The sequence below is a fragment of the Halictus rubicundus genome, chromosome 6, assembly GCF_050948215.1.
Source record: "Halictus rubicundus isolate RS-2024b chromosome 6, iyHalRubi1_principal, whole genome shotgun sequence".
NCBI classification, from domain to species: domain Eukaryota; kingdom Metazoa; phylum Arthropoda; class Insecta; order Hymenoptera; family Halictidae; genus Halictus; species Halictus rubicundus.
The window spans coordinates 19,741,264-19,753,901 of record NC_135154.1 but is presented as its reverse complement, the minus strand read 5'-3'; the positions used below and the strand labels follow the sequence as shown (position 1 = coordinate 19,753,901).

Genomic DNA, 12,638 nt, shown 5'->3' with positions numbered 1-12,638 from the left:
TTAAAAATACAAGATTCGTTCCGTCACACAGGTGATAAAATGTGTTCTTGAATTCTTCTCTTTTCAACGAAGAAAGAATAATTTAAGAAGTGTGTCTCGATGACTCACGTGGTCCGAGTGCTCTCTAGAAGCGACGATGAGGTTTCTCTTTGGTGTTACAGACGGAAGTGGAGGACATGACGAGTGACAGCGTCTGCGAAGGCACCGGTTCGAGCCTCGGTGCCCCTGAAACCACTGGCGGTCTGATAGGACCGGAAATGTCCCCGAGTGTGATGGAGTGTGGCGGCTGCGGGGAACGTGTCCGTGAACGTACCGTTCTCTGCGTCGGCGGTCGAACTTGGCACTCGAGGTGTCTTCGATGCTGCGCCTGTGCCAGGCCTCTACACGATCAACACTCCTGCTTTCTGAAGGGAATGCGACTCTACTGCAAGCACGACTATGCGCTGTAAGAGAACATTACGATTTTTACCATTTCTTTTACCCATCCGGAAACCTCGACTTTCCAAGTGTTCCAAATCCGAAGGTTAGGACATTAATCCTTGGGATAAAAAGCGGACCAAGTTAAAGACTTGCAGTTCTTTCTGACGGTCCAGTATCTGTTGAAATCTGTCCCCTAGACTTTTTACCATCTTTTTACCGTCTGTTATTGTTTTATTCTCTGATATTCTTCGGATTTTTACTATTTTATTTTCTATCGTTTTACGATTTTATTTTCACTGACCTACTCTTCCTCGTGAAAATGCATTGCAGGCTCTTCTACCGTTGGATGATCTCCCAGCTGCTTCGGTAATTGTCCTGACACGCCTCCAAATCGTTGCCTTATAGAAAGGCTATGTTATCTTCTAGATTTTCTAGTATTTTCTATTTCTCTTCCATTTAATCCTGTCATTAAAATATATTCTCCACCGTTGCTTGATCCACATAGCTGCTTCAATAATTGTCCTGACGCGCCCCCATGTCTATACCTTGTACACAGGTAATGATGTAGTCTGTATAGATTCTTTATGCTTCACGGTGTGGATATGGTATATTTTAAATTTTCTATTATTTTATAATTGTCTTGAACGTCTACGATTCTTGAGAAAATCGCACTCTGCTTATTATTGGCTTTTCTTCCGTCTGCTTCGATAATTATCACGATACTCCCCCAAACCTTACCTTATAGTACCTTCTGATTCGATCATAATGTTAAAACAAAATTTAATACTTCGCGAACAAGAATATTACAAAGCACAGTAAAAATCGCTAAATCTGCTAAATCCGAAAGTACTTCGTTTTCAATTGACGATAAATATGCATAGCTCGGAGCAAATCGCGTCCAATATGTTAATAAACCGGCGAATAATAAAAATTCCCGGAGACCAGTTCATAGACACGTTAACGTTAATTTACGACCACTGATTGAAAAATCCCGGACAGGTTGTCACAGCGGCGCAATCCGTCGTTTCAGTCTTATTAATCAGAGAATGGACTTTTACAGTCTAATCCCTTGTGACCGCTATGCTATCGTATTTACTCGTATCACATCGATAACGTATAAACACGGTAGCCCTAGTTTTACAATGCTTTATCATTACGACCGATCGATCTAGTATAGTGTTAATAAATATGAAGTTTGTTCACTTTCTCGTTCGTGGTTTATCAGGTTAATCGAATCTGTTTCGATCTGGTAGACCGTGGTCAGAGAAAACGTAGATCTTTGACGACACAGTGGCAATTACCACGAGTGCGTTGCCGTAGAATTTATGCATCTCATTCCTTGCTGGCACCTCGCTGCAATTGCTGCCGGCTCGAGTTGCAACTAGGTGCGTTAATTATGATACTGGGGCGCTCTTCCTGCTTCTGTCGCGATGCAAAACGATTTCTGGGTAATTTGTAATGTTTAAACAGTGGCGACAAATTGTCCGTAATGGTGGGTTTTCTGCTGGAACATGGAAAAGATTCTGTTAGGGTCGATAATGTTCAAGATGATCGTTTCGTTCATCGATCATTCTCCGAAGGTAACAGTTATGGCAATATTTAAGAACATCCTCGAGAAACCTGTATAATCTCGTGGTTAGAGAAGAAAAATTTACTCCAGTAAAATATTAAACGTAATCACCAAATTTTTTAAGAAACGTAACTTCTTTAGTTTAGAAGCTACTTAAACGGTGCAATTAATTATTTACTCGATAAAATAAAGACAAACCAATAAATATGTAACTTGTAACATGTAATGCACTTTTAGTTGTGCATACAAATTTTTCTTATATCAATTATTTACCAATAATATGCTAAAACAGAATATTAAGCACAGCAGAGATTCTTAAAGTGCCTATAGTAGACAGTGTATCTTTACGCAAATATAAAATTGTTAATAGCTAATCCATAGAAGCAAAATGAAAATCAATGCTCCGCAGAAGACGAACAACTTGTCAGACATCTTTAAAAATTATTCTGTGCTCGTTCTTAGAAGTTCAAAGTGTATAAATACTACTCGAAACGATTAGTTTACTTATTAGGAGGCCTAATATCGGATGAATCGCGACCAGAGGAATGTTATTAATTAAATCACATTGTACGAGACGATCGAATGGAAGGGATGCGTGTCCAAGCGATGTCCCCGTTTCCTCGCGAGTCCCTTTGGGACCGGTGAGTATGGTTGCCGATCATTTATCACGGAAGGCAGGGGAGCGTAGATCGAAAAGGTGGCTTCGGTTCTTTCGGAGTCGGTTGTCGACGAGTCTACGGGTCGTGGATCCTGTCGACCGGGTCATCGTAAGCCAGCATTACGAGGCGAAAAGCATGAGTCAAAAAAATTACGCGGCGGATTCCTGTAGACCTCCCGCATACACGACTTTGACTCCTCAAAGACAGGCCCCTGAAGAAATCCGGCAAGTGTCTTCACAGGAGAACGCCGACTTCGCTTGCGAAATTCCATGGACGGACCTTGTAAAAAAAAAAAAAATAAAAAAAAAACTCTCCGTTGCCTTTCAATACATCCGTGATAATTATTTCCATTGTCCCGGAAAATCTCGATACTTGTATGACATCCACGGTTACCCTTTCGCCAGGACGTTGGTACCACCATTCGGTTCCAGAGACGAGAAAAGACATCAAAATCCTTAAAGAACGCAATAAATACAATTATCAAGGTGACCGCTAAATCTCATTTAGTCATAAAAAAATTATCGCTACTCTATTCAACTCTAGAATACTCTATTCAACAAAACAGGCACCATTGAGAACATATTCCGGCAATGAATTCAAATTTTCTTAATTATGTTGCAGCAAAAATTGAATTTTTTGTTCATTTACAAGCTTGTCGTCTCAATAGAATTTCTTCACCAAAATGCACCATACCATTTGCATTCTAAAATCGGACATTTCATATCGTGTACAACAGTTAGCCAATTTAATGCACATTTCATAGATACAGTGCTGGAATGATATTTGCAATGTGTACGATTAATTGCTGCCAGAAGGTTTTCGTTTTACGATTTCGAGATTATTTTCTGCAGAAATGTTGGTTCCTTGGCACAAATTTTGAATCGCAAAGGGCAATATGAGGTAAACGGGATTCTACGGTGTTCTCGTATGGGGAACATTGATTTCCGCGTTCGATAATGTAGACAGATCGCGTTTCACGATCGGATATCACGATACGTGATTTAGACAGGCCGGTGCAACAGCCAGGTGACCGGTCCACGTTTTGATTGACAGTTGGATAAACACGTCGGAAAGACTTCGACTTCGACTCTGCCTGTGTGCCATAATCGACGAGTCACTTCGTGTGGCTTCTTTAGCTCTTCGATCATCTGTACGTACGCTTTCGTGGCCTTCTTCTCTATGAAAATATCCGAGCCTCCACACCATTTGTAACAACACCCCTTTGGGAAAATATTCGATAGACGATTATTAAATTCAATTAGCGTGCATCCACATAAAATAGCCCAACCATTTTCATTTCAATCTCATCAATTTTTAAACGGGGATTCGAGATGCAGCGCTGGGTTATTGGAAAAGGGGAAACAAATCGAGAAGGACATATGTTTCATCCGATCGAACAAGAATAGGAAATTTTTAGTGATTTATTATTGTTTAAGGATTTTCTGGTTTTTTAGTTGGAGAGAATTGTTGTAGGAACTATGCTCTTTGTACTTTTAATATGCTCATATCAACCAGTCAGCTACCGCTATTTATAATAAAAACTATAAGATATGGTGAGAAACAAAAATTTTTATATAATCTTGAATCATGTACGAACTCATTCCAAAAAAGTTTACACCTGTATATCATCTAGTTTTCTTGCAATAAATTCCTAGAAATGACCTCTTTATGTACAATCTGACGAAGAGCAGCCCTTAAACGAAGTTTGGCATTTTAAAGAAATATATATAATAATATAATAAAAATATGAAAACAATACATATATTGAAGCATTGTTTGTCTCTAAAGGGACAAGATGTAAAATATTATTTTTCGCACTACTTCTTGATTTCTCACGAGTATTATCGACGTTCTCCGGCGTCGGCCATTTTCATTTATTTCTCCGAACATTTTGCGCCCGTCTCGCAGCTGCCACTGCTCTCCTCTCTCTCTCTCTCTCTCTCTCTCTCTCTCTCTCTCTCTCTCTCTCTCTCTCTCTCTCTCTCTCTCTCTCTCTCTCTCTCTCTCTCTCTCTCCCTCTCTCTCTCCCTCTTTCTTCTCTTCCGTTGCTTTTCTTCCACTTCTCTCTTATCGCAGTCCGTTTCTCCTCTTTGCATCCGCGAGTCTCGTTTCTTTTTCTTCTTCTTATTCGTGGCGCATCCCTCTCTTGGAGCGACGCACTCCGCGGGTTTACGTACACGCAAACATACTCTTCGGAGTTACAGCTCGCGCTTCGGGGTCCTCGACTCATTTATTTGTCGCAACGGCGACCGGTATACCCCTCGCCACCTTCCAGGTAAACGCGCGTTCGTGCGCGACGCCTTATCTAACTCTGCAAAGTGCTCTCCCGGTCGAAGTACGAATTATTTCTGCGACCATTCACGCGAACACGGCTGTGATCATGCTCCGCGCGCGGTGAGAAACAAACGCCAGCTTGGAGATCGATAAACTACCCTTTCCGATAACTGGAATAGACTACTGTGCAGTTTATGAGGGTCGAAAGCAATTAATACGGTCGCGTTGACTCCTCGATCCTTCGAAACCAATTTTAATGGGTGGAAAATAGTCTTTATCGTTGTATGAATTAGTGGAATTTCTGTGAACATCAATCTATGATACACCGGCAATTTTTTAAGTAGCATAAGATACTTTTGTATTTCATGAGGGTTGAAAGCAATTTAAAAAATCTCGTTTCTCCCTCGACCCTCAAAACTGAAACTAATTTTATTAGTTGAAAAAATAATATCATTGTTGTAGGAATTAGTAGAATTGTCATGAATATCTATCTATAAAACAAACCATCTGTTTGTTTACTTGAATAAACTACCGAAAGCAAACTACTTAAAACTTCAATTAATATTATTTGTTCGAGAGTAGACATTATTGTTGTACTAACAATAGGATGGTTCACGATCCGGTCCATTCTGACCCAGGGTTACAAGCATTTCGTGTAAATTCTAATTTTTTGGTAACCCAAACTATTACCTGTTTAGTAAATTCAGAAATCTATCAAAGAAAATGGAAGTCAGAGATCAACAAGATTAGAGTGATGGAAGCAGAAATAAAAATGTGACAGGAATTTCGAAAATAAGTGGACAATACTTATCAGAGATGGATGTGAAGATTAGCATTTTGTATTTTCTATGAGATTATTATTTGCGTGGCAGTTCTCTAGGATTCTTTTATCGCGGTGATTTCGCCCAGGGTTCGCTTTCGCAACACAATTCCAAGGCAGTCGTTTAAAAGACGCGACAACGAAGAACAACCGAGAGAAGAAACGAACAATGAAGGAGACGAAGAATTCTATTATAATAGAAAGTGCCCGCAGAGGAAGGGAGGAAAGTCCAGGGAAGAGAAACTTGGCTCTCTCGTCTTGGAAAGTGATCTCCAGTGGCGCATGTTATACTCAGCCTGTTAGGTCCTTCCGTACTCTCCCACTATCTCTTCGCGCGATAGTACCTATGATCGAAATCTGTGATCGTATTCTATCATTTTAATATATTCCCTCCATTCATCATTCTATCGGACAATACTCTATTCTCATCTACCTCTTCCGTAACCAGTCAATGCAATTCTAATCTAGTTATGAAACTCACGACAATTAGGCATCCGCTAAGAATTAAACGAAACGATCGTTGTTATAGATACTAGATTGCACGAAGAATCGTGTTCAATGTTTTTTTTTTTTGTTTTTTTCAAATGTTTATATTCTTTTGCTTCGAACAACGAATCGGTGTGTCAGCAAGAAGAAATATAATTGTCTCTGCATCGCGCTTCCCTGTCGTGATTTTCAGTGACAGACAATAATTTGTAGACTGCGGATCTTTATGAATTCATAGTATGTGCAGATTCTTAAAATACAAGAAAACACGTGTAGTAACAAACATTAATGATACCTCTGCTGTATGGTTACCATAAGGAATTTTCAAATTGATAAATTGCACTTGCTCCTCATCCTGGTTTTTATAAAACAAACCAGGAAATTCAGCATTTGCGTAAAGATCCGTTGTAATAATTATTAGACCGACGAGTTCGGTTTCGCATCCCCTAAAATCATTTGGTAAAAATGAAGATGAGAGAAGCTTTGAATGGTCTAAGAATTCTAATTCGCTGAAATTCTCGCTGAAAGTCCAACAAGTTCCACTTCTTCGTGGGTGAAAGGGCCCGAAGGGACGAGAGGATAAGGGGCTCGAGGGGCCCGGAGAGGTTCCGTCTAAAAATCTTCCGGAGCTACGCCTTTACGGTGTAAACAGTAGCCGTGTAGCGGGTAGGACACGAGCAGGGTACACGACACACGCACGCACGGGCCAGATGAATGGCTGGAAAGGTGGGTGTTACGGGTGCACCGAGAGCCCCTGCGCCCTGGTAACTGCATCCGAGTGCATCGACAAGCCCCGGGGGCCCCCAGGGGCCGAAAGGGGCCGAAAGGGGCCCAGGGGACGGTGACTCCGAGAGGTTGTGGTCCGGTGTGGTCGGTTGTGTGCGCAGCGGCCCGGTAATTAAACAACGACTAGTGGCCATTAGCCCATTATCATATTCATGAACACGGAAAGTGCATCCCGATTCCTCGTCCGGTTCCTCTGGCGACGATCCAGCTAGGCTGTTTATACGGGCTGTGTTCGCGGGGCCCCATAGCTCCCCTCCCTCTTCCTCCTCCGGCAAGTCGCTGAATCGAGGATATCTTATGGGGCCACGCGACTACCCCGGTGGCCCCACCACCCCATTGCATCGCGCAGAAACCATGGCCCGCGTAGAATCACGGAATTGTCGCATTTCCCGCGACAACCACCGATTGAGAGAACATTCCGAGACCGATCTTTGCTACCCGAGAGCTATCGCCGATGCTAATGGCGTTGATTGTGCGCGACAAAGTTGAGAAATTAGGTGGCACCACCTTTTGAAAGCGTTAATGCCACACCCCTCGAGCCCCGAGGACGAAGGTTATTCGATTTTTAGTTCGACCTGGAACGAAGCTTTCTGGTGCTGAAGAGTGCATCATTCTAGAGGGTGGTGTCCCTACTGACTCTACTGGATTCAATCTTTATTGTAGCTCCAGAAAAATTCCGGAACAAATTTTTGATGTCATTTTTTGAGTTTCTTAATCTCTTGCACTACGATTTATTTTACGGTTGCAGTGATTCAAATTTCTTGGTCGTTCATGAATTTCTGGAAGAAGAACTTTGTATTTATTGTACGTCTATGTACGTGCTCTCTATATCGATAGCGACAAAGAGAAATTTTATTTGGATTCGCAGGAAATTAACCCTTTGCACCCGAAGCTATTCTGACTGCAAATCGAAACATTCTTCCTACCTAGAATATTTCCCTTCTATATATTTTTTTTTTTTCATGTTAGACATACGAAAATGGTGGAATTTACTCGTACAACACTGAAATCTTTAGTAACTGATCAAATACAAACAAATTTAATGACGTAAAAAACATTTTGAATAATGATATAGCAATTTTTAGTAACGACTTATAGTCGCCATTCGAGCGTTAAGGGTCAATGACATATACATTTGGTAGATTCTGTTCGAAATCTTCGTCACTCGATGTTGTAGTGCAAGGGATTAATGGTACGATACTTGTCGCCTTCCTGCAAAAATGTAGTTTTCATTCTCAGCTGAGCATGAACATTGAATGTCAGTTTTCATCGGTGAGTAGACGTACAATTCTTTCGTCTCCGTTCTTTAGAGCCGTTACAACAGTCAGATCGTGTAAGATAGCAGGTTTTATTCATCCTCAACGCGGAGACAATGACACGACTGTAGATAAGAAGCTTCCCGCAGGGATAATACTCCGTTGCTTTCGAGACGAACGCATCTTTCGTGTCTCCTCGCGGACGAGATGCTAAAAGAATTTTACAATTGACGTCTGCCCGCTTCAAATTCTAATCCCGACCTAGACTTCGTGGGCGTTAATCGCGAGGAATCGCCACCCTGCTAAGAAACAATGGGATTAACGATATCGTAGTCGCTGCGTAAAATAAAAATCTTTTGGCATCCGTGCCTCCCAACAATTTTCAACCAAAAAATGAAATACAAAGTTCAACAGTATTCAACACAGTTTTAACTTACTTTTTATCTGTCAGAGAAGTCCTATAAAAATTCCAATTTCTTTTCCGTGAAAATTTCACTGAAAATTGCAATTGCACTTGTTCCTTCACAGTTTTTATTCAAAAAGTACATGAATAATTGTATGAATTACTGCGTTTTTCAATAGTCCCCCCTCGAACAATTTCATAAAAAATTGCAATTCGCAAACCAGCCATACAGACAAGATGTTACAACTCCATTTACCTATACGAACGGCAACTAGATTTCTCCATAGAATCCTCTCCACAACGACTCCCCCAAAAAATCGCAATTTGCGAATCGGTCGCAGCCCACAGACAAGATTAGATCAATTTGTGCGAGCCGCGCGTGCATTTCTGGATTTTCTTTTACACGGTGCAAGTGGCGTATCGGACGTGCGGTATACCTTCTCCGAGGCTCTAACAATTAATATCGCGGTTCTGCACGCGATGGTTCTCTATCCGCAATCGTTAATGGCGGCCATGAATAAATTCCATCAGGAAATCGGCGCGAGTTTTCCGGCTGTGTAGGAGAAGTTTCTCGACGCGAAAAGAAGTCGATACTTGGCTTCTTATCGACACCCCGAACACGAAGAGAGGCCAACGGGGAATCGTCGTCGGCACTTTGCCGGATACATTCGTTAGGAAGTGAGACGTCCTGGAAGCTAAATCCTTCGGCGAGCTTCCATCGTGGAATTTATGACCGCCATTGCCGCAGGTGGCCGCGTGCTGCGTGCGTGCGGATTCTTTACGATCGCTTCTGATTTTCCTGCATGAGACCGCGTCGTTTGTCATCGGACTACTCTGGAAAAACTCCAGAATTCCTTTAGGTTTACGAAAATAATCCCTGAAACAGAAATCGAAAAGTGAAATTCAAAAAGAGCTGTTTTCTGTTGCGCATTCGACATTTTCCATGCGACACACAGTGATGCACATAAAAATTATATTTTTTGTTTGTTGTGTTGCTTCTATACATAAACAATTTTGAACATGGAGATCTTGTTCCACTTCTCTTCTAAATATATCTATGTACATGTCAAAATAAAAAGTTTCTATCATACGTTTTAAAATTTGTTAGGAACATTTCAAGATGATCAGACAGTGCATTTATTTTGACTCTAACAGCTAGACTGCTGAATTCACAAGTGTGTCTAGCCAAATAAAATGATCGGAACGTTCGGCCTAGAACGGTTGGTTAAACGTTACACAGCCAAAGTGGTGACCGATTTTCTAAGGTTACTGATAGGTATGTTCGCGTGTGTTTACATTTACAGAACGTTTGGCGCAAAGTGTGCGAAGTGTGGGCGTAGTGTGGGAGCTGGTGATTGGGTAAGAAGAGCTCGAGAAAGGGTGTACCATTTAGCCTGCTTCGCTTGCGACGCCTGTTCCCGTCAACTTTCCACAGGTGAACAGTTCGCTCTCTTGGATGCCAGGTTGCTCTGTAAGGCTCACTATCTGGACGTCGTCGAAGGCAACAACACTTCCTCCGATGGTGAGACTATGCGTACCCTTGTTGCATCCGAGACCGTGATCGATTCATTAGAAAACACCCACGTCAAACAATTGCAAACGTTTCATTAAAGACGTTCTAAATCGATGCTGTCCACGTTTTAAGAAACAGTTCCATGATTTCACCAAGTAAATTTTTATTTCAAATTCTTGTGTGGAAGGATGGCTAAATCAATCTAATCCAATCGACTAATCCATTTTTTCGTTCTATTCGATTATGTATTGGAGAAGACAGTATTAAAAATTACAATCGGGGACCAAAAATAACAGTTATTCTAAAATTTTCTACGATAAAAATCATGAATAACAAGTTGATCGTTATTGAAATTTAAGATAATCTACACAAACTATGAAGGAAAAAATTCGTCGAACCAAATGATTAAAAAATATCGATTTTTCTACTTTTTGGTTAGAAGTAACAGTTATTGGTGTGCAAAAGATTGGATCCTCCGCGATAACTGTTATCGACGAAGGAAAACTGTCATATAATAACTAAACTATCATAACGATTGTAATTAGACGCAAAGCGGTAGCCCGCCGCCGGGCCGGCTTCGCACTAGACGATTTGCCCGCGTTGCGTAACGGTGCGAATCAAAAGATAGAGATCCGCGATGGTGGGACACCCCTAATTGCTACTTTCGCAGAAGGCGGTGACTCCGAAAGCGGCCACAAGAGCGGTAACAAGGCGAAGAGGGTGAGGACCACCTTCACCGAGGAGCAGCTCTCGGTTCTACAAGCGAACTTCCAATTGGACAGCAACCCCGACGGCCAAGACCTCGAGAGGATAGCGCATGTGACGGGGCTCAGCAAAAGAGTTACGCAGGTTTGGTTCCAGAATTCTAGGGCGAGGCAGAAGAAGCATCTGCACACGGGCAAAATGAAAGGGCAACATGGTACTTCTTGCGTTTGTTTTCTTTCAGCTTTCTAACACTCGACTCGTACGCGGTTAGTCCGATCTGTGCAGGCTAGTATAGCGAAAGAACAGAAATTTCGATCGAGTTCAGTGAATTTGAAGCAGCGAGGAAAGTAGACTCGTTCTAGATATTTCATTTTCGGACAAATTGATCTACACAGACGAAATTATTCAATTTTGTTCGAGTAACATAGTAAAATTTATGCTTCGACCAGACAAAGTTTCTAAGTTGAATAAAAACGGTTGTTCGAAGTCGGAACGAGTTGGTCCGAGTATAGGATACACATAGCGTTCGGAGCTTTCTAAAAATGAAACAAATGATTTTTCACGACAGGCCGAATATCACGAAATATTGGAAGTTACGACAGTCCGGTGTTAAGCATCGGCATTTACTGTTACAGTTCATCAATCACCTCCGAATTCCACCGCGTCTACGGGCGATTTCGGCCGGCACATCAATTTACATCTGACTTATTCCTTTCAACATCAACAGCAACACCATCACGGCCAGCAGCAACCGCAGCTCAGCCCTGCTACGTGCAAGAGTCCCACGCCTTCGATTTATCATAATCATGGTAAGGGAATCATCTCTTTACTTTCGATTTCGATCCCCTTCCATACGATTCGGAACGATTTTCTTGATATTTTCTGAAAACATGAACGTATATTTATTCTTCAAAGTGAACACGTCTTAAAAAATGCTTCGATTACGAAACAAATAAAAACAATTAAACACGCGAACGAATCGAAATCAACCCTTACAGATATTTTAATGGAACGGAGTAGCATTCGCAAAATTGATTCCTTTCTGTTCTTCGAAACCATCAACGTAATTCGGCAGTCATTTTAAAAATGCCTTTATTAAACAGTCTGCAAAAAGAATTAATTTGGGCGAAAGGTATGAACAGTTGTCTTTACTAAGACGTCGTATACCTTGATAAGATGCGCTCGAAGCAACAGTGAAATGATTTTAGCAAACTAAGAATAATAATTAGCAAAGAACGTTCGCAAAAATTGTGTTTAAACCGAGATCTATCTAAACCGATTAAGAACGGCAATCGATCAGGCAATAGTATACGAAATGGAACCGAAAATTCTGCTTTGAAAAGGTCTACTATCAATCGCAACCCCGTCAACTCTGTCTTCAGGCTCGGAACAGTCGATGGACGAGCTCTCGCAGGATTCGATGATGTTGTCGATGCCGAACGAGGTCTAATCGCCGCTGTCGACCTAGCAGCATTGTAAATATTCGCATAATCGCGTTAGAATCTCCGCCAAGCCGGTGAAAGCGTCGGCCCCTTTCGTTTAATTTAATTTATCGACGAAACTCTAGCGCCAGCTGCTAGCGAACCTTCGGATCTTAAACCGCGCGAGCTTTTTCTTCTTAAAATTTAGATCTTAACCAATTTTTCTTTCGGTGCACCGAGCATTTGATGCACAAATCAAAAAGCTCGCGTTGAAACGCGATGCGCGGTTCAAGGTTCAAAGTTTTAATTTAAGACACGTTTCTGA

The 12,638-nt window shown here is 41.6% G+C and overlaps 1 protein-coding gene across 1 annotated transcript; it reads left to right on the top strand.

The window, feature by feature from the left end:
* Window positions 1-272: 272 nt before the first annotated feature.
* On the top strand, window positions 273-12,342 carry Awh (LIM/homeobox protein arrowhead). The gene is made up of 5 exons (XM_076789226.1): window positions 273-445; window positions 9,979-10,196; window positions 10,858-11,106; window positions 11,528-11,701; window positions 12,266-12,342. The coding sequence occupies exons 1-5, from the start codon at window positions 273-275 to the stop codon at window positions 12,340-12,342; spliced, it is 891 nt and encodes a 296-aa protein (XP_076645341.1).
* Window positions 12,343-12,638: the final 296 nt, after the last annotated feature.

Coding starts and splice junctions, on each gene's coding strand:
- Awh (XM_076789226.1), top strand. CDS start 273: ATGGAGTGTGGCGGCTGCGGGGAACGTGTCCGTGAACGTACCGTTCTC. Junction 446..9,978: donor TGCAAGCACGACTATGCGCT/GTAAGAGAACAT, acceptor TTACATTTACAG/AACGTTTGGCGCAAAGTGTG. Junction 11,107..11,527: donor CAAAATGAAAGGGCAACATG/GTACTTCTTGCG, acceptor TTACTGTTACAG/TTCATCAATCACCTCCGAAT.